At 41.6% G+C, this 27,046-nt stretch overlaps 2 protein-coding genes across 3 annotated transcripts; one reads left to right on the top strand and one right to left on the bottom strand.

The window, feature by feature from the left end:
• The first annotated feature begins 54 nt into the window (after nt 1-54).
• Nucleotides 55-5,282, top strand: LOC131131321 (ubiquitin-conjugating enzyme E2 variant 3-like). The gene is made up of 12 exons (XM_058075928.1): nt 55-219; nt 1,460-1,544; nt 1,623-1,688; nt 1,757-1,920; nt 1,992-2,133; nt 2,204-2,298; nt 2,378-2,483; nt 2,557-2,727; nt 3,853-4,017; nt 4,079-4,163; nt 4,234-4,357; nt 4,580-5,282. The coding sequence occupies exons 1-12, from the start codon at nt 178-180 to the stop codon at nt 4,742-4,744; spliced, it is 1,410 nt and encodes a 469-aa protein (XP_057931911.1). The 5' UTR covers nt 55-177; the 3' UTR covers nt 4,745-5,282.
• si:dkeyp-19e1.3 (USP6 N-terminal-like protein) lies at nt 3,548-26,174 on the bottom strand. 2 transcript variants are annotated; one of them, XM_058075926.1, is made up of 15 exons: nt 25,896-26,174; nt 16,887-16,960; nt 16,711-16,796; nt 15,918-15,957; nt 15,764-15,844; nt 14,298-14,405; nt 14,103-14,212; nt 12,746-12,794; nt 10,385-10,505; nt 9,045-9,139; nt 7,830-7,895; nt 7,633-7,732; nt 7,320-7,472; nt 7,109-7,244; nt 3,548-7,027 (listed from the first exon to the last, which is right to left on the bottom strand). In XM_058075926.1, the coding sequence occupies exons 1-15, from the start codon at nt 25,945-25,947 to the stop codon at nt 6,088-6,090; spliced, it is 2,211 nt and encodes a 736-aa protein (XP_057931909.1). In that variant the 5' UTR covers nt 25,948-26,174; the 3' UTR covers nt 3,548-6,087. The 2 variants fall into 2 exon arrangements, with proteins under 2 accessions (XP_057931909.1, XP_057931908.1); XM_058075925.1 differs by having other exon boundaries at nt 3,548-7,244.
• Nucleotides 26,175-27,046: the final 872 nt, after the last annotated feature.

Raw genomic sequence — 27,046 nt, 5'->3', positions numbered from 1 at the left:
CTATTTTATATATGGAATGCGTTTTTAAATAAACATGCTGAGACTTCGCCTCTCGGCTACCGTACTTGGAATATATCGGAGTGGGCGGAGCATTACCTTAGCTACTAAAAGTTTGCGGAAGAGTAAAGAACATCGAGCGACCGCGGTCCACTGTATATAATTTTTTTACCTAAATAAATGGACCTTCGTTCGGAGAAAATACAGCGGGTCCTCTCAAAGGTGAGTTTAAAATACATGACGTCAAATAAAACGTTTAATGACGTCGTTAGAACTACGAAGAGCGCTGTAAAAAAAAGTCAGCTAGCATAGCATGCTAGCACAGGTGTAGCTGTCAGATGTCACGACTGGCTAAACCAGCTCAACCACTACGACTTTGGGACAAGGAAATGCTGGACGATTAGTTTTACGAGATTTAATTAAAATATAGGACATGAAGTACATGTCTTTTGATATTTAATTAATACATTCCTGAGTTAATAACATATCTCCAGTACGGCTAGTAGCATACCATTAGCAGCTGTTTAAAACCTGAAAAGCTGAAAAATACTCCCTCTTGAATTTATTTGTGCGTGTGTTAAGATATTTTATCATTCCAATTTAAAAAAAAACACAATTCTACAAATGGAATGCTTCTTCATTCTGTTGTAATGGTATTTATTATAATAAATACCGTAAATTGCTCTCTGGTTCTACCATATCTTACTTATTGTGTGGAAATATGGGCTAATAACTATAAAAGCAATCTTCACTCGCTAAATGTACTGCAAAAAAGGTCAGTAAGGATAATTCATAATGGCGCCTACACAGAACATACTAACTCCTTATTTCTAAAATCACGAATACTTCAACTTGCTGATATAGTTCATCTTCAAACAGCTAAAATAATGCATAAGGCTAAAAATAACCAATTAGCTAAAAAATGTCATCCAATACTTCTCTACAAGAGAGGAGAAATATGATCTCAGGGAAGAAGTACATTTGAAACACTTCTATGCTAGGACTACGTTATGCTAGCCATAGCATTTCAGTATGTGGAATCAAACTATGGAATGGATTGAGTAAGGATGCTCATATCACCTCGTACGAGGTACATTATAAAAAAAATAAAAAAAAAACCTTAAACTATATTATGAAAGCAGGAAGTGAACAAATGTAACAGTTACTGATTGTAAAAGTACCAGATGGAGGGGTAGGATTTAATAAGCTTTGCTTCTTCCTACTCCTTTTGGACATGTGGAACTGGGAACTGATTATGGGATGCACTCAATTGTAATCTGATGCATGTTCAAATGAAATAAAACCATTACCATTACCAAATACATTAATAATAACCCCCAAAAAAACATTCAACGTTAGACACAGTATTTTCTAATTTAATTATTTTTCTCTATCGTTGTGTCTGAGACTGCAAATTTCCCCCAGGATCAATGCCGTGTTTATCTGTCTTGACTATTTTTAGTACAAATTCCGCGATGTTGCTCTTGAGGAACTGGATAAAATCGATAACGCCTTCCCAGGGATGGCGCCCTCTGTCGGCACGTACAGTAAGTTGCGTTCACACGCTTCACAGTTCACTCAAACACGTCACAGTTGACTTTTCATTCACTTCTTCAAAACCACAGCATTCAATGACGGCTCGCAGAAAGATCTACTGAAACTGAATGGTAACCTTCCAGTCAAGTATGAAGGTGAGATTTACATTTAGGGGCGTGTCACGTGATGGAACCTACCACACTGATGTCTTTTATGCTGATAGGACGCTCCTACAACTTCCCCATTCAGCTTTGGCTGATGGACTCCTTCCCGGTCACACCTCCCATTTGTCTCCTGAGGCCCACCCCGGACATGATTGTCAGGGAGGGCAAACACGTGGATGCCCGTGGACGCCTTTACCTGCCGGTGCTGCACAACTGGGATCATGTATGTGCTACTTGTCTTACGTGTGCGTTTTCAGTCTTCTGGTTCTCATTTGTTGTTGTTGTTTGTTGCAGCCTAAGTCATCTGTGGTGGAGCTTCTGGAGGAGATGATTTCAAAGTTTCAAGAGGATCCTCCACTGACCTCCAAACCGGAAGGAGACCATCAAGATCCTCATGAGCTTCTGGCATTTGTTAATAATCTCCAGATTAGTGATAGTGCGTTACTTTTTCGATGTTCCACATGTAATCAGGATGGTATTTGTAACGCTACTGCGTCACCTTTCAGGTTCAATCAGACATCACGATCACTCGGGTCATAAAGTGTCTGTCATCGGAGCTGGAGATTTAGGGATGGCATCAGTCATGACCATTCTGGCAAAGGTTTGCACCTTTTTTTTAATCTAACTGATCAGTGGAAAGAAGATGCAACTCTCCGTTTTGCTTCTGTTCTCCACCCAAGTGTAACGTGGATCAACTTGTCTTCGTTGATGTCGCCGAGAGTTCCGCCAAGGGAGGGAGCACAGATTTGGAGATCTTCAAGCTGCCGAAGGTGAACGTGTCCAAGGGTGTGTAACTTTCCGTGTTGCTTACCACATAAGGGAAGCCATTTTTTTTTTTTAATTTTCACTCCTCTGTTAGATTTGTCAGCTTCTGCGGGCTCCAGGGTCGTCGTGGTCACGGCCAACGCGTGGAGCGGTGAGCAGTCCTACGTAAGCGTGGTCCAGACCAACGTAGACTTGTTCAAAGGATTCATTCCAAAGTTGGCACGTCTCAGCCCCAACGCTATCATGCTCATCGCCTCTCAGCCTGGTAAGGAACACGTGGTAGACAAAAGCACGACAACTAAACATTCATATTCCATGTGCACTGATTTTAAAGATGGTGGGGGCGTGAGGTCGACGGACGGATCGGTGCAGCCTCGGCAGTAATGCGGTCGCTGTACCGGACCGTCGTGGTGAAAAGAGACCTGAGCCGGAAGGCAAAGCTCTCAATTTACTGGTGGATCTATGTTCCCACCCTCATCTATGGTCATGATCTTTGGGTCATGACCGAAAGAATGAGATTCCGAGATTACGGATCCAGGCGGCTGAAATGAGTTTCCACCGTAGCGTAGCTGGACTCACCCTAAGAGATAAGGGTGAGGAGCTCAGTCATCCGGGAAGGGCTCAGAGTAAAGACGAGGAGTCAGTTGAGGTGGTTCTTGGTATCTAGTCCGGATGCCTCCCGGACTCCTCCCTGGTGAGGTGTTCCGGGCATCATGCCCAGCCGGGAAAAAGGCCCCGGGGCAGACCTAGGACACGCTGGAGGCATTATGTCTCACAGCTGGCTTGGGAACGCCTTGGTGTTCTCTCGGTGGAGCTGTAGGAGGTGGCCCGGGACCCGGAAGTCTGGGCTTCCCTACTGAGACTGCTGCCCCCACGACCCGGATAAGCGGGAAAAATGGAAGGATGATTTTAAAGACGACGTACACGTCATTGTACGTCTAATATTGTACTTTTATTGATAACCAAATGCGTTTATAATGTGCGACCACGTCATCTGTGGCGGTCAGATGTGCCCTAAACACCTCCCTGAGGAGGCGTCCGGGGGGGGGGGGGGGGGGGGGGGGTCATCCTGACCAGATGGCCGAGCCAACTCATCTGGATCCTCTCAATGCGGAGTTTCTAACTCATGACCGTACTTTGAGGGCAAACAGGCAGCACCAAATAAAATAATAAACGGTATCACCAAATTTATCTGTAGCGGTCCAAATTGACTCGTGGCGATCCACCACAAATAACATCAGCTATGTGTGAGCGAGTATGTATAAAATATATATAAAGAGTAGTATAGAGGATGATATCAACATGAATTATCAACATGACTCAAGGCGTCTCGCCTACCTAAGAGTCATTTTTTCTGAAGTGTCTATTTTTCTCTGTGCTTGGCCTCTAGTGGACATCATGACCCACGTAGCGTGGAGGCAGAGCGGCCTGCCGCCTACTCAAGTCATAGGAGTGGGCTGCAACCTGGACTCGGAGCGTCTTAGCCACGTGCTGGATATCAACTTAAACACTCACAAGGAGGCCTGGGTCATTGGCGAGCTTTCAGACAACAAAGGTGAGTCGGCTACGCCGTGTTTTGTACGTAGGATCGCTACACTATCGACTATCTGGTGCAGTCCCCGTGATGAGTAACACCGGACCGGGCTCCCAAAAGCAGCCCGAGATCGCCGGATTCAGCTCCACTAAACCTTTGCTCAGCAGGTAAAGCCAGGATGTTGACTTACATAAACGGGAACGTACATACGCAGATCTGACCGATGTGTTCTTCCAGAGCTTTCGACATCATGAAGAATCGAGGTCAGCGTTCGTGGTCTGTTGGTTTGTCTGTCGCTGACATCACAAACAGCATCTTGACAAACAGGAAGAAGGTCCACTCCATCACCACACTTGCCCAGGTGACACTTATTGGACACACCTGATAAACCTCCAAAAACCACATCCATGCTGTAAACGCCTCATGATAACATGTAATACTATGTTGGAACTTGGAAGGACTTGGATGATGGACAAAATTCCCCCCCCAAAATTCCCCCCCAAAAGTGCAGTTTTACTTTAAGTCTGCTTTGAGTTTTTGGCCCACCTGTGCAATTTAATTTGACGCCCCTGATCTCCGTCAGGGCTGGAGCGGCATCGGAGCGGAGGTGTTCTTCAGCTTGCCGTGCCTCCTGGGATCCAACGGTTCCACGCGCCTCGCTGGCGTGTCCCTGGGGAAGGAGGAAGATTCCAAACTCAAGGACAGCATCAGCTCACTCACGAACCTCATAAGTCAGCTCAGGATATGACGGACCGGGGACTTGGGACTGCCGGCTTCGGTGGGAAGTCAGTCGGTGGGAAGTCGCTGTTACTTACTGGCCGTCCGCCGCTGATGGGACTGTTACCAAAATGAATTCTATTACTTCTGATGGTTGCATTGCAAGCTTGAACTTCAGCTCGTCTTGACTGGGTGGGGAAGAAATCACACATTTAGATGACATTTTGTCACAAGTGCACTTTGAAACATTTGAAGCTATTTATCGATTTTGGAATATTCAGACACACGAGTACGATGGTGATTCTTCAACAGGGAAAGGAGTCCGTGGGTGACATGCAGCTCATCTTCTTGAAGGGTCTTTTATTAATAATTTGCTTTTTGCACAGCGGAAACAAAAAAAAAAGTTATGTACACTAACATCTAAATGTTTGTGAGAGTGCAATAAACAAAATCACCCGGTGCCTGCTTGACAAAAAAAACAAAACATATGCAATGTTTGTTTTTATAAGACAATTCAATGAAAAACATATCTCAGCCTTTACCTGAAATTTGCTATTTTACCATAAATTAAAGGTAAAAAAAAACAAAACTTGTGTAGATTAATTTTCATTGGTCAATAACATGACATCACAATAGAAGTCAACATTGTCCGCATCAGAGAAAGGAAAAACAAAACTGTACATAATGCAACAACCTGTATCTTGAACACATATATAAACTGTATATATATGTATACACGTGTATATATGTATGTTGTTGAACACCACATAACTTGTATGATGTTCAACAAAACAGGTTTATATACATATATATACACATATATATGAAATGCCTTCATTCAGAAAAATAATGTGCACATGCATGAATTGACAGTGTAACTGACAAAAATAAGGGACTTTTACTAGTGAACCGCCAGCAAGTACTCTTATGACCACTAGAGGGAGACAATCTTCATTTTAGGCTTATGAACCGTCCTTAACACGGTAAACAATACAATGGAAACATAACTGACACCACGAGCTCCCTTCGGCTGTTTTGTATTTTTCTGTTGTAACTTTTTGACCTAAAAGATATTGAATATATTTTTGACATAAAACAAAATGTGAGCCAGCTCACTTCATCAAGTGAGCATTGAGATCCTCCACGGACTTTAAGACACTTTGTCGGAAATAACTAACATAATATTACAATAATACAATAATGCACTGGCAACGTGCACCGCGTACACTTTGAAGTACAAAGTCTGAGAATTGGAAAAAAAAAAAGAGTACTTACCTTCCAAAGGGATCATCCTAGAAATGTGCCCGGTGATAAAAAACAAACACTAAATAATAACTGGCCATTCTTTTAACATAAACATAATGAATCCATATTTCAAAAGGTGACTGACTTTGGTAGCCGCTGCCCACCTGGGGGTCTCCTACAAAAGTCCAGGCTGGATCGGACCGCCGGCACCCCGCCCCCCAACTGTGGGGGCCTGGACTGGCCCGCCATGGACCTGGTGTACAAAAGTGGCGCCGGGAATGCGGAATGGTCCCTGGGGCCCCGAGAGAACGGCTTGGCGTAAGCGGCGGGTGAGGCGGGTCCGTGTGTGTCGGCGTGACGCTGCATGGGGGACAGTCTGTCGGCAAAGCTGGGCGGGGGCGGGGGGATGATGGAATCGTCCACCCAGCTGTCCTCTCCTTCGTATTCCGCTTCCTGAGGCAAACTGGGAAGAGCACAACGCGAGGGGGAAAGGGAGGACGGTGACGGTGGGATAAACACGGGAGGGGGGGGCAGCGGGTGCACAGCGGGGTCGTAGTCTCTGTTGAAGACGGGTGGTGGACTGCGGTGCATTCTGGGAGCCTCCTCGGGGGTGGAGCCCAGCAGCCTCTCCGGGCTGCGGTCGTAGTCATCGGCTTCGGACAGGTTGTCGTACTGGGACGTGTTGGAAGGGCGCCTGTCGGCTGCCGAGGCCGGGACGAAGAGGGACACTGGGAACTTGGTGGGCTTGGGGGGGGCGGACGCTGACGCCGTGAAGGCACGGGGAGGGAATAATTTCGGAGACGGCTTCATCTCAGCCGCCGACGGGGGAGGAGAGGGGCGCTGGACCGTTATGCGGTCTTGTCGCGCGTCCTCCGCCAGGTAAACCAGGGGCGGGGGCGGCAGATCCGGGAGGTCCAACACTTCCTGCGTGTGCATGGTGACATCATCTAAATCAGGCGCTTCATAAGGAGGGGGCCACTCCATTGGCTCCTCTGGGTTCCCTCCCTGTTCTCCTTCGGGGTCACACTCCGCACAAGGTTTTGCCGCTTTTGGGGGTAACGGAGGAGCTCTGCAAGGCATGATGGGAGACGGCGTTGCTTGTGTGCGCACCGCAGCCGGGTCAGGCGACGGCAAAGAAGGTGTATTTGACCTGCTGAGGATTCTTTGCTGGGGGGTAGAAACAGACACATCACCTTTGACCTCCAGAGGAGATTCAGGCTGCCGAGGAAGGAGGTGAATCGGTCTCTCTTGACCGAGCGCTTTCATTGGCAGCTCATCCGACTTGGCTATAAAAGGAAATTCATGGACAGGAATGAATTATTAAAAAATAAAAAAAATAAAAAATTCAATGCGAACTATACCTGGGGGGGGTTGGTCCAACTTTTTACTCCGTAGCTCAGTCATGGCGGCTTGCAGCTCCTCGACCACCGCGTCATCTGGAAGGAAGTAGGAAGCAGCCAGCTGCTCCTGAAGAAACTCCCTCAAGTCCTCCAACTGAAACTTCAGCAAACGCTCTGATTGGACGGAGAGTAAAAGACACATTAATGCCTTGCTTAATACGTTTCCTGATTATCATCCAATAGGAAGACGGAATTTCGGCCAATCAGAATGCGACGGGCGACGGCGTTGAGTTGGATTAGACACAGCGAGGCGTCCGACGGGCCTCAGACTCACTCTTGTGTAACTTGAGGGTGGTGTAGGCCATGGCGGTGAGCATCTTCTCCCCCTCCAGGATGTAGATGTCCCATAAGCGCAGGGTGAGAGTGAATGGGGTCTGTTATGTAACGGAATGCAGAGATACGTGCGTGATCCAAAAGATCTACAGAAAACGTTGAGATGATTTGAGAAGATGAGTGAAATCAAACACTCACCCTGTCGATGAAGCACTGGAGGAACCACTTGGTGGTGTAAATCCCACACGTCATCTGCTCCTTGTCCTGTGCAGGACAACGTTATGAGGAAAAGTGTCTTCCATTTATATGCATTTCAAATAGTTGTTTATATGTCGTACTATAAGGCTGCACGGTGGCCGAGTGGTTAGCGCGCAGACCTCACAGCTCGGAGACCCGAGTTCAATCCCACCCTCGGTTTACATGTTCGTGGGTGCATGCGCGGGTTTTCTCTGGGTACTCCGGTTTCCTCCCACATTCCAAAAACATGCTATTTGTTTACTTTAGTTTACTTTAGTTTGATCTTAATCTGATTTTTAATATTATTATTTATTTATTTATTTATGTATCTATTTGACTTTATTTGATATTAATTTAAATTATATTTTTTTCTCATTTTTTGTTTTCCTCATAACCTTGTAAAAAATGTTTTAATTTAATTTAATTTAAATTAAAACGCTGCATTTAAATTAAATTGACTTTATTTGATATTAAATTAAATTATAATTTAAATTAATCTAAATAATTTTTTGTCATTTTTTGTTTTCCTCATAACCTTGTAAAAATTGTTTTAATTGAATGTAATTTAAATTAAAACGCTGCATTTAAATTAAATTAAATTGACTATTTGATATTAAATTAAATTATAATTTAAATTAATTAAAATATTTTTTCTCATTTTTTGTTTTCCTCATAACCTTGTAAAAAATGTTTTAATTTAATTTAATTTAAAACGCTGCATTTAAATTAAATTAAATTAAATTAAATTAAATTAAATTAAATTAAATTATGTTGTCTATATGTGCCCTGTGTTTGGCTGGCAACCAGTCCAGGGTGTACCCCGCCTCTGGCCCAAAGACAGTTGGGATAGGCTCCAGCACCCCCGCCCCCCTTGTGAGGATAAGCGGAAGAAAATGAATGAATGAATGAATATCATACTATAAATGTCAAAGTATAAAAATGCGTATTGAGAATGACGCTAACCAAGATTCCACTTGATATATCCTGTGAGGGAAATCATTCATTCATTTTCTCCTCATGAGGGTCGCAGGCGTGCTGGAGTCTATCCTAGCTGTCTGCGTACACCCTGGACTGGTGGCCAGCCAATCACAGGGCACATATAGACAAACAATCCACCGTGCAAATACATACAAATAAAGCAGCATACTATATCGGTGTTTGAGTGCTGTATCTCACCAGGTGCTTCCTCAGTTTAGGCAGCATTTTGGAGAGGATCCGCTCATGGTGGGCCTGGAAACGCTGCAGTTTGGGAAATCCCGGGATGAAGAAACCTAGCACAGTGGAAAAACACACATCAGCAGACCATAAATGGTGGGCGGAGGAGACATAATATTTAAAGTCTTTTGCCAACTATACTAAGATGAGTGAGATTATATTCTTTACAAATGCTCATGGGGTAAAAACTATCGCTGTAAGCCAGTATGAATTATTACTGAAGGCATATTGAGAAAAATGGTTAATAGAAATGAATGTGCAATCATTATTCCAAATGTGTAAAAATCCACAGGCTGTGAAAAAGTGATTTTTCCCTCCTGTTGACCCCCCCGGCAGAAAGAAACTACCGGTAATTGAGCTCTATCAGTCTATTTATAATGCTTTGGGACTCCAGCAAACCACAGTGAGAGCTATTATCCACAAATGACAAAAACATTGAACAACGGTGAACCTTCACAGGAGTGGACGGCCAACTAAAATGACCCCAAGACGACCCATCCGAGAGGTCACAAAAGACCCCCCCCCAACATCCGAAGAACTGCAGACCTCACTTGCCTCAGTTATGATCGGAAAGACTGCGTATGCATGTTTGTTTGTAATAATAATGACGAATGGATTATATTTTGGCTGCACGGTGGTTGAGTGGTTAGCGCGCAGGCCTCACAGCTAGAAAACCCAGGTTCAATTCCACCCCCGGCCATCTCTGTGTGGAGTTTGCATGTTCTCCCCGTGCATGCGTGGGTTTTCTCCGGGTAATATATATATATGTAGATATACTGTGTATATTATGTATATTACTAGGCTGCACGGTGGTCGAGTGGTTAACAAGCAGACCTCACAGCTAGGAGACTTGAGTTCAATCCCAACCTCAACCATCTCTGTGTGGAGTTTGCATGTTGTCCCCGTGCATGCGTGGGTTTTACCCATGAGATAAACGTGACTCGGCTGCACGGCGGTCGAGTGGTTAGCGCGCAGACCTCACAGCTAGGAGACCAGGGTTCAATTCCACCCTCGGCCAGCTCTGTGTGGAGTTTGCATGTTCTCCCCGTGCATGTGTGGGTTTTTTCTCCGGGTACTCCGGTTTCCTCCCACATTCCAAAAACATGCTAGGTTAATTAGCCACTCCAAATTGTCCATAGGTATGAATGTGAGTGTGAATGGTTGTTTGTCTATATGTGCCCTGTGATTGGCTGGCCACCAGTCCAGAGTGAACCTATTATTCCCTCTTAGTATAATAAATGTACAGTATACTTCAAACTTCATTTTCCAGTCAATGTGAGCGTCCATACGTGTTGTCTCACCATGCATGGCATGCTTGCTGTTGGTGAGGAGCTGGGACAGAGCCCAGAAGGCGTCCTCCTCATTCAGGTACATGAGCAGCATGGCAGCAATCTGGCTCATCCCCTGACAGTAGCTCACCTCCTGGGAACACGACAGTGGCGACAGTTGAACTCAAGCGGAATAATGAATTAATGAGAGGAATAATTTATTATTAGGGCATGCAGACCGTGCTGGAGACTTTTTAAAAAAGGGAGCACCTCCAGTAACAATATTATAAACATTTCCACCAAGGTTGTTCAAATATTTACTACAGTACATTTGGGGTGTTTTCAGCTTGTCTACCACTCTGAATACTTTAATTCCGTGACCAAAACGCCCTTGTCCATATTAGGGCCGTGGACGCTACCATTCGGAGTATCCTTTCAAGGATAGAAGTAATTGTGATTACTGTGAGCTTAAACAACATTCTCCACATTCTTCACTGCTGTCACATAGGCGAAAGGACAAACACCCCCCCCACCACCACCACCACCTCGCCCTCCCCGTTTCGCTCGTGCTCTCCCACTGACCCAGTTTCTTACGAGCAGTTTGTGAGTGGAAGGGAAATGGGTAATAGGGAATAGCACGTCCATTTCCTATGGCTCAAACACCTCTTCCATACAGGAAGCGCAAAACACATCCCGATGAGAAAAACACACCAAGCACTGTTTGTGAAAACTGACATGTTGTGGCGGAAAAAAAGTGCCATAGCACTCCAGATGGTAGCCATCTCCGCTACATATACGTACATATATAAATATACAGAATGGTGTGAAAAATCCTGATTTCTTATTTTTATATTAATATTTTAATATTCGTCAATGACAACACAGCTCAACACTAAATGCAGTTTTCCTTATTAAGGAGAAAGAAAAATCCAAAAATGACCCCCAAAACTAGTAATTACTTCAAGTGTTTGGGATAACTTGCAATGATAGTCTCTTGGCAGAATTATTGTAATTCAGCCACATTGTAAGGTTATCCAGCATCAACCGCCTTTTTTAATGTCGTGCCACAGTGTCTCCATAGGATTCAGGTCAGGACTTTAACCGGGTCACATCAAAGTATTCATTTCTTCGCTGAGCTCTTTGAGTAATGATGCTCAGCCGGCCACTCCTGTGAAGGTTCACCAACGTTCCATGTTTTTGCCAATTGTAGATAATGGCTCTCACTGTGGTTTGCTGGAGTCCCAAAGCTTAAGAAATGGCTTTATAACAATTTTCCAGACTGATATATCATATATTAATGTAATTTAAGTTATGTTTTCACACACGGCCAGGTAGGTTTGCATTTTTACCCCCCTCCTTAATAAAAAAGTATCATTTTGTGTTTGGTTGTGTTGTCATTGTTATCATAGTTGTGTCGTTTGATGATCTGAATAAGAAATCAAGAAGGAAGCAAACACTTTTCCACACCACCGTAATAGAATACAGTTGACTACATTCTGTTCTCTATGTTCATATGCTGATCAACAATCATTAAAATTCCCAGAATGCTCCACTGTAGCCGAATTCATCAGACCCAGTGTCAAGTCGTCAACATTACAATATTAACAATATTGTGTATAACATTTTAGCATTCTATTCTACCTGAGATTGTAACCTTTAATGTTCATTTATTCCTTTCATTCATCATTTATATGCATTTTGAATTGTTTTCTGCATCAAACTGTAATTGTTAAACTATAAAAAAACATTTTTGGCTTTTTGGTTTTGGTTAGAGTCTGTTTCAGTTAGAGTCAGACCTTCCGGAACAAATTAATGACGCTAACCAAGGTTCCATATGGTATGGACATACAGTATAAACATTAATAATACCTTAGATATCATGTATGTCTGCATCAAACTATAATTATTAAACTATAAAAAAATGTTGGGCTTTTTGGTTTTGGTTAGAGTCTGTTTCAGTTAGAGTCAGACCTTCTGGAACAAATGAATGACGCTAACCAAGGTTCCATACGGTATGGATATACAGTACATACATTAATAATAGCTTTGATATAATTATGTCTGCATCAAACTATAATTGTTAAACTATAAAAACATTTTTGGCTTTTTGGTTAGAGTCTGTTTCAGTTAAAGTCAGACCTTCTGGAACAAATTAATGACGCAAACCAAGGTTCCATAGTATATGGACATACAGTACAATACATTAATAATAGCTTTGATATCGTTTGTTGTTTCTTTAAACTCAAGCCAAGTGAAATCCACGATTGTGCACGATTACACAGCTCACAAAACAGAATAAGGCCAGATGCAATGCCACTTCTGCTTTAGTATGTGCTCTGGAACGCCACAATATTATGTAATGCTCTTGTGTTTTTACACACCTGCATCACTTACCGTGTTGTAGACAGAGTAGGCTGCCAGTACATGAAATAGTGCCTGTTGCCTGCAGGGGGGAGAAACCAGAGTCAGAAAGAAGAATATTGAATGTTTGGCAACAATTACAGAAGCTGGAAGAGCATCCCTGGTAAAGTGATGAACCTTGAAGGACCATATCCCAAAATGAGTGTCATCAGTGGGCCCAACTCCCATTAAAACAGCTGCAAATATCACTTCAAAGAGTCTGACGATGCCTGGCTGCATCTGCAATTAAGTGTCCTTCAAATCCTTAAATAGTCTCAATTTAGCCAATTGCATAAACCGGATTAAATTTTTAAAACTTCAAGTGTGTGACATTGTGTGTTACTTCAGTTCCTCATTCAGGCCTTAACCAAAGGCACCGCATGTGAGGGACTTTTAGCATTTTACTTCCAGTTGTGTTGCTTCTTTCTTTTTATGACAATTGTCAAAGCAACACCGGTTATCCCTGTTAGAATCACATATTAGCCACTTTTATTCCACCATTGAAAAGCAACCACCAAATACCGTGCTAGCATCCATTACTTCCATACATACTAAGATGACCATTGAACGTATGTTTTTTAATGGTCGCAAATACAATGTGGACCACAAAGGATGTCTTACAAACAGTGACTGAGACGGAGACAGGAAAGGAGCTTTAAATAGTGGCCGGTGTCGACGTGCGAGTGGGACAGCTGTTGACTGTGTAGGGAAAGAGTGGGCAAGCCAGCAGGACGGTCTGTTTGGACTCAGCCTCGCTTAGACGTGAGTGGGAAGGCGAGATCACTATGACACTTTCTCACAACCGTAACCACCAAAAGAACGGTGTTAGTGTGACAAATTATTTCACATATTTATTTACTATAAAAGATTAATTATTATCTCCGATTAATGCATCATTGTAGGTGTGATTGTCCTGTGCCAGTACTTGATGTCAGTGCGCTTTTTTTGATTAAATGCCATTTCCTGTGGGGCTTTGTGCACTGACAGGAAGACTAATAAAATAGAGAGAGGAAACCACCCTTTAAGCTGAGCGCGTGTATTGAGCGGGGGGATGCCTGAAGCCAAAGGTTACGCCCTAACAGAACCTTGGTTAACATGCATGTGGATAGCATAGTCGTTTGATCGTGTCATGTCTTCCTTATTCTCCTTATAACAATGCAACATATAATATATTTATGTTATCCTTCCTGTTTACACACACTGACCAATAAGAGAAGAGCTCATGTGGTTTGACATGTATTTTGCTTCCGTTTTTTTTACCGTGTGAAGAAAACGAATATTAATTAGAGACCCATATTTTTCCCCGCTGAGATACAAGATGTTTCTGATAGCCTTTCAGAGAAGGACTCACTTGACTCCAAAGCGGTCCATGAACATGATGTGGTTCCTGAAGGTTCTGTTGACATCTAAGTCAATCTGTTTGATCTCCGTGGAGAAGTACCGAGCCTGCAGCTTCATTTTCTGATGAAACAAACAACAACACCACATAAAACGTCAAAAGAGATGCCGGGTGGGAGATAATGTGTAAAAGATGTATGATTAATACCTCATATTTGCCCTCATTGTCTTTTTTAACCTTCTCTACGTCCAAAAGTAAAGCCCAAGCCTGGCCTCTGAGCTGGAGGGGGATGCCTTTATAGACGCGCTTCACTAACTGGAACAGGACCAGGACAATACAAGTCATCAACATCATACAATCAACTTGACACAGTTATGTATTTCTATTGCACCAGTGTATTATCTACTGTGACTATGCATGACATGTAGGAGTGACAAGACGTGACAAGGAGAAAAGCCCAATCAGACTGAACTATGGCATCGCAACTATACACATAAACTGTTTTACACACACTTTAAACCCTGCAATCCAACCTAACTTGATGCTTCCAGACTCGTCGAGTGACATACAGATGTGTTTCCCATCGCCGTGTGTTAATGTCCAAGTAGAAGCTGGAGTAACTCTTTGATCAAAGTTACTTAAGATTTGTCAGATCAAAACATGTGTATGTTCGGACTTGTCTGCGCCCTTACGTACCGTTACCATTAATCGCCATCATCAAGATTAATAACAAAAAAAAGCACAATGGCGGCCACAACAGGTGACTCCCTCCGCTCTACACTCCTAGTACCTGTGGCAACAATAACAACACTAACCCTAACTCCTCATACGTAGAGGAGATCCGTGTTGACAATTTAGTCGCTATATTTAGCTAGCAGGGGCGTGCATTGCAAACTATAAAAACAGTAAGTTGGCATTATTCAGCGACAAGGTGGAGCTATTAATGCTGACACCCACTATTGAAAAGCTAGCATTTCAAGAAATGCTGCAAATGTTTGACAACACACAGTACTTGCGAGAAAATACATCTTACAAACATCAATTCCAGAACATGTCAAGGGAAGGATGGCATATTTAAGTAAATATTATACTACTTTATTACTATTTTTTTATTACTATACTACTATTATACTATTACTACTACTATACTATACTATATATACTATACTACTACTACTATACTATTATCATTGCAGTGGCGTATTAGGTCTCAAAGAACTTCAACAATATAATTTAGTGTCAATTTGTGGGACAATAAAAATTTAAAAACACACCCGCATGGTTTTGTGACTCGGTTAAAATAAAAAGTTCATTTGTTCAGTCATATTTTTCATTACACTTCATTTTAAATCAATGTTAAAATCTTGTCACGTTCTTGTGGACCCATCTCGTGCATCATATTGTGTCGCGAGTTGGTTGTCTCATGACACCCCTAATGACATGTTTTAGTTGGTTTGAGGTCTGGTGACTGCATAAATACCATATTAACACTTGACTAATGGATGGGTTACTATACTTCAGTTACATTGAACTACTATACATAGACACTGCAGTAATCACAAGTATGCTATACAAAATGTGTTTGCCGTTTGCCTCGTGTTAACCGTTTGGAGAGCCATGGAGTTAGCGCCACAGATTGCGGGAGTGTCTGAGAGGAATCCCGAATTACGCACCTTCTCACTGTTCCTGTACTTGTTCCAGTTCTTCACCATTTTAAGCCATTTCTCCACGCGTTCGATCTCCTGCTGCTTTTGCTGGGGAATGAAAAATGAAAATATTGTCCAGTGCTGAAGTGATAAATGAAAGATGTTCAAATTAAATGCATACCTTTTCTTCAAGCACACTGGGTGTAGGTAGTTCTTTCTCACTAAAAAACACAAATAAATAAGAATAAAAGACCTTAACTTGGTATAAGCTAAGAAGGAAAAGAGCGATGGTCAAATAAAATATGCAACTGCGATCTGTCAGCATAGGTTAGCAATCATCACAGAAAATATAAAATGGAATGTGGGGTTCCTCAAGGTTCAATATTAGGTCCGATTTGTTTTAACATTTACAGTATGCTGCCACCAGGACGGGTCATCAGTAGACATGGCAGAAACTTCCATAATTAGGGGGTCCTCAAGGTTCAATTTTAGGTCCGATTCGTTTTAACATTAACAGTATGCTGCCTCCAGGACGGGTCATCAGTAGACATGGCAGAAACTTCCATAATTATGCTGACGATACACAATTGTATATCACTGTTTCTTCTGACAATCTGAGTCCTATTAACACTTTTTCGATGCAATTTAAATATTAAGTCCTGGATGGCTGCTAATGTTTCCAGAGGCTCAAAATTAAGCTCTCAGATCCTCAGTCACTAATCTTTTAACAATCCCAAAAGTCAGAACTAAAACTCGCGGTCAGGCCTCTTTCCGTCACGACGGCCCCCGTTTGTGAAACAGTCCAAGTGAGGAACTAAGGTTGGCAGCAACTGTTGACATGTGTAAAAGTACACTGAAAACAATTGTATTATTTCAATCAAAGAAGAGTCAATCAGACTCTTCTGTCTGATTGACTGAGCTCAAAATCTTAAAGACTTCAGGAAAATGTTAGCCCGTGAAGTGGAATAACTTACTGAAGGAAACCGAAGCGGTCTGTGACCTTATAAATGCTGTAGTCAGCATCCTCCCAGGGGTCAATACTGACACCCTCTTGCCGGCCCTGAAACAAAAACACACCATAAATTAGGAAAGATGCTATGGACTACTTTGACAAGACGGTGGTCATCAGAAATGGCAGTTCCGTTCTTACCTTGTCATATTTAGAAAGGATTTCAGCACGTTCCTCTGCTATCAGTGTGTCTATGTCCTTCTTCATGTCAAAATCTGAAATTAAATCGGAGCATGTGGAGACAAAACTTATTATTAAAGGTTATTGGTTATATTACACAAAAGGTCAATTACATTGGAATGATTATAATAGGAAGAAAACAAACCACATGTACTATGCAAAATAATCATACTACTACTGTATGTACTATCAATCATCATTCACCAAATAGAAAAAGTGACATTGTTGATTTGAATTTACTTGGGGGCCACTGGAGCTCGGGTCTGGGTGAGACTGGGCCGCATCAGGTTTTCCAAAAAAAAAAAAAAAAAACGCATTTATTAAAAACAAAAAAATTTTAAAAACTTCGCTTTGGTTCCAATTTTCTACAAGAAAAGCTCTGATAAAACATTCCACTGTTCTCAAATATCTTACTTTTTGTTTTTCTACACAATATACACATTTATACTCTTTTTATTTACAACATATTGCGCAACTGCTTGAGACACAACTGTTTGCTAACTCGCAAACTAGAGAGCTAGCGACCTAATCTGTAGCCTTCAAGTTATTTCCTTTAAACTTAAATAGCCAAAAACTTACCACTTCCACACGGATAGCGAGGACAACTATTAACAGTTATTTAACGTTTAACATGAACATTAATCAAACGTAATAATTTTTTCTGGGTACATGATACCATACAGCATCCATATCAAACTTGCGCGGGCCGCGCTAACGTTAAACTTTCATATCAAGGCGGGGGCCTCAAACTAGTGTGGGCCGCGTGTTTGAGACCCCTGCCATAAACAAAGCAATGAGGAAGACTTTCACTGAGACACTTTCAGCAGCCAGCTAAGGCCCCAAGGAATATGTTTGGCATGTCTGGTACAAACAGGTGTTTACACACCTGTCTCACACACGCAAAGACCATTCCACTTGAGTCTTACACAGCAGAAACACTTTGAAAGGATCATCAGTGGTTCACTTTCTTATACGCCCGCACTGAAAATGATTCATTCCGAGATTGTAAATGACACCCACTCTCTCAGAATGACACAAACGACAATTGTAAAGACAACCTCATAGTCAATAGAACAATATCCATAATATGAACCGTTTCTGTGTCAGTTGCACACGGCAGCTGATCTTCCAATCCAACAGGTGGTCTACTGTTCTACGTTCTTGTCCTGTTCTTGTGCATCTCACACCAGGCTATTTTAAGGGGGTTTTCTTATGTCGTCAACATTTTTCAAGCAAGAGCTGAGTAAGCTATATGCTTGGTGGTAGCTTTTCCCTGTATTTACTTCAACATTGTATCCATATGGTGTTAATCTTTGGGGAGGCAATTGAACCCTATGAATTCTGTTTTGTTTTTTCCATTCCCTTTACACTCATTTTCCCAACATTGACTGTATATTTTCTGGGTTAGTGAATAAAATGTCCATTAATTAAATGCATATATTCTAAGATTTATTATTAATTGGTAAATCTATGGACAATTTTGCCTTGTAATTCAGAAATGGATGTACAGTAGACATCAGCAGGCATTGTAAAACGCTTGCTTACATTAAAAGTAGCAAAACACAACGCAAGTCGCGCTAGCATGCTCTGCTTAACTAAGCTAAGTCGGCTCGAGTTTTTTTCACAAACGTTCGCTAATGATTTAGCATGTTAAGTGTTTGTGATGAGATTGCCAGGGAAGTACTTCCCCACGCAAATGTTCCATGTCCTCACAATGGTATTACACCAAGATTCCTGGTATATCAGTAAATTCTGTTTTCATTGGCCAATTCTGTGATTCAATTAACATGGAAATCACAGGGCCTTAGCTTCAAGCATTAACATCTCCAACGCACTAATTGTGTAACTTTCAAATCGAAATTCCCTAAAGAAACCAGAAACGGACCAAAATAGATCACAAAACACAAAAGCTATGAGGTCTAACTGTCTTCATGCAAGATGTGAGCATATCACAAAAGACAGGAGAAATCTTCAGTGTACCTCAACTACTGATCAGTTCAACGTGGATGAAATGAGTAATTCTGCATTTTGTTGTTCTTTGGCTTTTTGAGGCTTTTTGGGAAGAATTATTCCAAAAGGACCAAATAGACCTAAGAAAAGAACAAGAAGTGTAATATAGACAAATACTGTATAAGTAAAGTAGAATGCATAGACTACGAGACTAAAAACTATTGCACTAAAACTCAACTCTGTGCCTCCAACGTCACTTCCTGTCTGCCCACCACTCTGCTCAACCTAGGGAACACATTTAGTTTTGTTCAAGTCCAGCACCGACACCAAAGTTTGGAAGTGGAAAAAAGGGGTATCAGTGAAAAGTGGAGATCTACTGTATATTGGTGAAGTCATTCATACATTTGGCTGACCACCAAAAACTAGCATCCCGGAACTGATTGTATTCGATCTTGGGTGTTTCACGGCATCTGTCTTTGCCTAAATGACCAACCTGGTCAGGCAATTAAATGTCCAACAAAGCAATTAATGGTTCTATTCATTAAGCACCCTGCTAATTTGTTTTCTGGTTTTCAAAGGTGACATTCGCACCTAAATACATTTGGGACACATTTTGGGACACAAAATTGTTGGGTTTTTTTTAATCCTCGCTAAATAAGAATGATGTTCAGCTATTATCCAGTGTACATTCATGTGTGTGTGTGGGGGGGGGGGGGGGGGGGGACTTTTTAGCTTCATCTTATAGGTTCAAGCTGCTTACTTCCTGTGTTGACTCTTCTCGCTACCGATAGTATTGTGTAGGGGTCGGGAAGAAACGGAAACCAGCCACTGCCACTCCTTCAACAACAGGTTCAACGAGAACTGTGAAAGAGTGTCAAACAAAAACCTTGACGGAATACAGTCTCAAATGATCATGTCAGTGTTATTTTTGCTTTGGGGTTCTGTGCAAATAATGGAATATCAATGTACATTGACGTAGGCTTTAAATACAGGAAGGTTGAGAACTATTGTTTTGAACGGGGAGAAGCAGTAGAAAACATAAGGAGGTCAAAGAAGACATCTGCATAAATTCTACACAGAGAATAAGAACTACAGTATAAACTGCATCTCTCAAAACAGAGTGTGGGAGGGGGCAGAGTTGGGGAGGAAGTGGTTAGGTGGGCTTGTTTAACTGAAAGTACTGCAACGACTGTTCTGTGTGACTACATTGTAATAACCTGGTTGCTTAAAAGGAGACAAAGCTTTGAGACAGAGGCCCGAGTGACATCATGTCCTGTTATGACATAAAGCTCTATCAATAGTCCGGCTAGCTTTCAGTGCTCATTAACCACAAACAGCTTGCAAAGTGTTCTGAATTCGAGCTAGCTCATTACACGGACTTGAGAAAAAATGCTGTCAGATGTCTTTTTTTTTTTTTTTAAATCAGACCTAGCTTTCTGACTCTGCCAATGATATGTTTATTTATTTAGCAGAATTGCAAAAATCTATAAAACCTTGTGGTGGATTTTGGATTTTGTGGAGTTGTACAGTTACAAACATTGGCATATTATAGTAGCAGGTAGCTCTATATTGGACAATTCCTAATCATGAGTGGTTTTTATGTTAAACTCGTACTGGTACTTGTATGTTTCTTAGTTACCTTTTGTGTTAATTTACTGTGTTAATTTTACACTTATCTTGTGTCTACAGGGCTCTAAAGTTAAAAACTATAAAGTCACAGACGCTCTAACTATGAAAACATTCAATTTATTAACATTTAATCCTATATTGTGGAAACTCAAGATGGTATAAGCAAACATTGCTGCTCTCTCCTTGTATGTTTCTTAGTTACCTTTTGTGTTAATTTGCTGTATGATTTTAATTTTGTGGCTAACTTAGGCTGTTTGATAAGATTCAGATCAACCCCTTTTCAGTTTCCTCAACATCAAAGAAGTATCACACACTATTAAGTCATTTAGACCATCCGAATGTTAAGATTTTTTGCTACAGACACAGTGATGCTCAAGGAGCTTAGCACATCAGTCACACACCCCACTCTAAAATTAAGCTGTCCATGTGGTGCAATGTGGCGTAAAGAATGAATAATAGCAGTCTAAAGGTGGCTATAGGGGTGTTATCTTGTGTCTACAGGGCTCTAAAGTTAAAAACTATAAAGTCACAGACGCTCTAACTATGAAAACATTCAATTTATTAACATTTAATCCTATATTGTGGAAACTCAAGACGGTATAAGCAAACATTGCTGCTCTCTCCATTTCCATCATCCCCGATTATCTCTTTTTGAGTGTAGAATCAAACTTGAGCACATGCAGGATTTACAACAGAGGATTACATTCGAGAAAATGAAAAGCTTAGATGAAGTCTGGCAATGGTAAAGTAAGACAAGACCTGTGAAGACCTTTTGCCACGTGATGATTAGTCAATCCTCTGCGGTTATCCAAACACAACAGTAAGCCTTTAACCGTACACGTTTGCGAGCTTGCCTCGGTTTGAGTCCAAACCAAAAGGATTTGTATCTCTATTTGCTAACAATTTTCCTGTTGGGATAGAGGAGATTGTCCACAGATCACAACAAAATCCATTGTTTAGTCAAACAAAGGCCACATTGGGTTTAAAGGACAGAAAGGAAGAGTCATCACCATCTGGTTTTATTAAGCCTGAAGGCTTGTGTCTTAACGGTATCACAAATGGTTCACTCGGCATAAACCAAACACTAAACTGGGGATGGTGCAGTCTGAAGAACATGAATTAGCATTAAGCGAAATTGCTTTATTTAATCACTTTATGGAACAAAACAGGTTGCTGTCGGCCACAATCCCGCCACAAGGATGAGCAGGTATGTAACAGGCATCATACGAGTAAAGTGATCCCAACTGTCAACTGTCACTTTCCCAGATTTCCCTCCTGATGCCGTCATGGCAACTCAACACATCACACATAGATTCAGGGTGGCTACAGAGTTCCTATTTTCAGTACACAACACATTATGATTTCCACGTTAACAGAATAAAAATTTAATAAAAATGGAATGTACTGTGGGCGGCACGGCGGTCGAGTGGTTAGCGTGCAGACTTCACAGCTAGGAGACCAGGGTTCAATTCCACCCTCGGCCATCTCTGTGTGGAGTTTGCATGTTCTCCCCGTGCATGCGTGGGTCCCACATTCCAAAAACATGCTAGGTTAATTGGCCACTCCAAATTGTCCATAGGTATGAATGTGAGTGTGAATGGTTGTTTGTCTATATGTGCCCTGTGATTGTGGCTGGCCACCGCCTCTCGCCCAAAGACAGCTGAGATAGCGGTAGAAAATGAATGAATGAATGAATGAATGAATGAATGAATGAATGAATGAATGGAATGTACCGTTTGTCTCATTCACTTCAAAGAACCGGCTCCCATCGTTTCACTTCAAAAAGCCAATTCATTCCCGAACATCCCACCACTGCTACCCTCTCCCAGGAGCAAAAGGTTGAGCATATGGAAGAAATATTTTTGACCATGTCTCATTTTTGGCAGTAATGTTTGTGTTTTTTGACATTAAAAATAGTAGCAACACGGACAATGTATGCCCCTGGGGTGAACCAACCGTCAGAGCGACAGTGGAAAAAGAACAAAGCTGAGAATAGCTCGTAGCCCATCGAGGAGCAAGAGCCCATTGCTGCTCTGCCTTATCATTTTTCCAACGCTGATAAGACGGAGCAACCGAAACCTACCCAACAATTTCCACATCTTAAAGTTTATATGGTGAGCTTGAGGGAGGGGCCCGGTTCCCCTGACTGGAACGCATCTTAAGCGCAGAACACCCTGTGGTCCTTGCTTCCCTATCATTACCTTGGGGCGGGGGGTGGCCTGTCTATATATAACAATGACCACACCAAGGTTTACACACTGGAGCTGCTGGTCAGCCAGTTGTTTCCCAGACTACAAGAATATTTCGGAGGGGTGGTATGAGAAGGGCAGAGATGTCAAGGGAATGGTTTTCTTAAACAGAAAACCACAAGTTCATACTGAAGTAGCCACAGTCTCATAAATGAACCCTCTTGCTGGTCATGGTGTAGTCACGATAAAAGCAGTGAAGTGAGCAAAAAGCTATCATCTGGAGTTTTAATGACGGGTGTGATTAAATAGATTACAGTATGCATCACAGCAACTGTATTTAAATATAATCTTGCAAAGGCAATACCTAGATATACATCATGATACAGTTTTCACTGTTGGTATATCAGTACAGCAGCGCTACGTTGTCTTACAATGCCAAACAGACTAAATAATTCACAGGGCTCAGGGACCGCATTCAGACAATGTTACCTAGTTAGAATGAATTCAACCACTTCCAGCCAGCTGGTCTGGAGCTTCGGTGGGGGCTTACACTGCACCAGTGATGTGGTATATTTTGGTTTTCATGTTCAGTCATGTTTGCAAGCACAGAAAGAGGATTATCATGCAGTGCACTGGGAATGGATATTACTCCAATGGAAGGAAATTTCGTTTCAACATGATTGTAAACATGAAGTATTTTTGGACGTGAATGACACATTAGAATGACAATTACTGAGGGAATTCCCAAAACCATCTTATTTAGTCCCAACACATTTTGGAGCGAGATATGTAAAACTTCATCGGAGAGAAACATGATCATTAGTTGCACAGGGAAATTATACCCAATTAAAATGGCGGTATGCCCACAGCACAGCTTGTTCATTACTATCTGGCACAAGCAGTACTAAAAATAGACCTATTGTTCATTCAATTAAGTTACATTTTTACATGGTGTGTATATTCTTTTTCAGAATAGGTTTGTATTTCAGTCTTCTATTGACTGATGAGTTAATAATTTATGTAATCATTTCAGAAAATGCTCTTCATGTAATTATGATAAGCAAGATTTACAGAATAAAGATTTCAGGCAACTCAAAATAGCCGCTGGGTGATATGTAGGAATGACAAACGGCCAAGTGTAGTAAACAGCGCTCTTATTTTGAAGACCGTGACGACAACTTGGGTGCAAGAATAAACGTTTCACTCCAAACTTGCATTGTTAAACTCACTTATATTAAAGCAATAAAACACAATACAGTGAAAAATATATAATATACCCTAGCCCGAATCGCACACGCAAAAGCCACGCCAGCATGCTCTGCTAAACTAAGCTAACCTCGCTAGCTCCTATTTACACTTCTTGAGAAGAATTTCCGCTAAACTTTCAGGTCGCCATTTTGACATGAATAACTCGAACATTCAATGACAACATTTCATTCTCATTACGTCAATTTCCGCGAGAGTCCGCACTTAGTAGTAAATTCTGTTTTTGTTGACCAATTCCGCAATTCCGTCCACGATTTTATGAACATGGAAATCATAGAGTAAAAGCATGATCATATCCACAGGACTGGAAACAACTTATTGAAACATATCCGTATCATAGTGACAAAAGTGGCATACGTATCTCTGTCCTGGCTGCTCAGTACAATAGCTAACAATAAGTGGACATAATAGTAACCGTGCATAAGTGAATACACCACAAAGCGAGCTTGTTTACTCTTAATGTCAACATCATTTTACACTAGTACAGCAGGCACAATTGTATAGTAGTGGTAGTATATAAACAAATACAAATTAACTGCACTGTTATTAAAAGGTATTGATCTTTATTCAGCTTTTTCCTCTGTTATTATTGTGTTTATGTAATGTAATGAAATGTAGTGGAATAATGACAAATAACATGCAGACAAAACACAATGACACGGTAAATAGTGACATCTGGAAGAGCGTCTTGCAGGAGATCTACTATTCCAGTTGTCTGTCTGTGGCCACCCCCCTCCCCCCTTTTTGAACCAGTTAACATTTTAAAGAGGTCTGGGCATGGATGACATAGCACAGCAGACCAGCCTTTGGCCTACTTCTCAACGCTTGTCGGTTCACATACTGCAATCTTAATGGGGTCTTCACGCATGGACAGCAGTCATTTTTACTCAGCTTTTTGTCGGGAGTTGCTATGCATCGCTTGGTTAAGCTCCCATTTGGTGACATCATATCCTGTGTTTTGGTGCGGTCGGGATTGACGCTTGCCTCGCTCAGGTCAGGACGAGTCCGCTGGGAGACAGACTTGAGACACATCTCTCTCAGACGGTCCCTGCATTGATATTCGGTCCGGTTCTTTTGGTGCTGGATTTTGTGTTCACACTTGAGTTAATGGACTCAAAGTGCAATATATCCAGGCTACAGTGATGTCGTCAGACAATGTAAACATCACATATGTAAACGGATAATGATGCAATGGTCCAAATGGACCTTCACCCGTTTTAACAGGACAAAAAAATTACAAACACCTCAATGTTGTCTGAGATTTCTCACTTGTGTAAAAAGATATCCCAAAGAAGGGGAACATCAAAAGCCATTTTAGAGTATAATTATGTTTTGAAAAGAGAATCCTTCTATAAACTGTGGGAGTGTTTCATGCCCGCATTAACAACTCTCAGCTCATAAACTCTGAAAGGATTGTTTCATGTACTCCACATTCTTAAACTCAAGGGGATAAATGTGGCTAGCGAGAGCCTGGGAACAATGTTTTCCCTCAAAAATATATTTATCCTTTCAGATTCACAGGGGAAAAAAATGTACCATGTCCAATTCCTCTGAAATTTAATATTAACTGATCATACAAAAAGACATTTCAATCATATTTTTATCAAAAATAAACACTTGAATGTTTACTGGTCACCTTGACATTCTCACTACACATCAGTTGGGTAATTGTGTAATAATATTATGATGCTATATTCATATTTATGCTAACATACAGTATAGACATAGATCTAACCTTTTATGCTAACATACAGTATATTGACAGTTACAAGTGTCCCTCAAAGAAAACGAGTTTGACACAACTGATTTACTCACTTTTAGTAGAATTGGCATGAATACTATCGCCATCACGGCTCACAGTGAAATTGAATAAAGATGAAAGAGAACGTTGAGGAAACTAGCGTTCACTTACTTTCAAACTGCCGCGTTCGCTTACCTTGTGAATGAGTCCTCTTCTTCTGTAATGTACCTTCGAGTGGAAACAGCATCCACTATTCTCATTCTCTCCTTCGCCGTCCAGCGGAGCTTCTAACGTCACGCTTTGGAAGGCTTGTGCCCGAATGGATGCTGTCAGGTCGGGCTGTATTTCCCCGCACCCCGCTCGGTCAAGTCAGCAACACATGTCGCGAACTGGCAGCAGCTGTGAGGCACGCGGCGCTCTGCTGACAGTTGGAGGCGAGTTCACGAGCCAGCTCGAGGACCCGCCTCGTGGAGACAGCGGTTTGGGTTCGTGTTGTGACGTCATCTCACTTCCGTCTCAAGTCAAGTGTGGCCTGGGGTCCAGTGGCAGCTGTTTTTTTTTTTTTAAATTACCACTCGGCACTTTCGACACTAAACAAGAAAACTACAAAAAATACTTTTTTAAGCAGTCATATTTCAAATAAAAAACAATTAATTAATTGGAGGAATTAAGTGAAACAATGTCATCTTACGAGAACAAATCACAATATTAAATCAAATATTAAAAGAAAAAAAGTTCGAATCTACCAGTCCAGGGCGTACCATGCTTTTCTTGCCCAAAGTCAGCTGGGGCAGGCTCCAGCATACACTAGTGAAGACAAGCAGCATAGAAAATAGATGCATGAATGAATAAAAGTTGAAATATTTGTACATTTGAAAAAAAAAATACTAATGGTGTGCAATCAGTACCAGCAAGGCCTTCACTGCTGGCCTAACCATTACCAAAAGCACTGACCTACATTTCAATTTTAAATTGTAGTATTTATTCCATTAAATTATATTAATGTATTCCCAATAGTCTATTATCTTTATTTGTAGCATGTTTCTTGGTTGAAATACTTCCAGTAGTGTATATATGTATATACTAGCGGTAACAATACGCGGTCAGGTGTATTGGTGACTATGTATACAAAGATAAGGCTACTGATATCATAACTACCGGCAATCTTATCGCGGTTGTGGCTATCTTGTTGAATGCATCCTGTAGCTCACCTGTATAATACATTGCTAATGACTATGTCGCTTTTCATGAGTGACCCCCGGTTCAAAGTCCTGCTATGGCACATATTTAGTATCATTATTGTTTTGTTTTTTGATACTGGCTAAAATCTGGCCGGCACCAAATGC

This window comes from Doryrhamphus excisus, chromosome 6, assembly GCF_030265055.1.
Source record: "Doryrhamphus excisus isolate RoL2022-K1 chromosome 6, RoL_Dexc_1.0, whole genome shotgun sequence".
Lineage (NCBI taxonomy): Eukaryota > Metazoa > Chordata > Actinopteri > Syngnathiformes > Syngnathidae > Doryrhamphus > Doryrhamphus excisus.
Note: the sequence above shows the minus strand (reverse complement) of the source record. Positions and strands in the feature narration are given on the sequence as shown.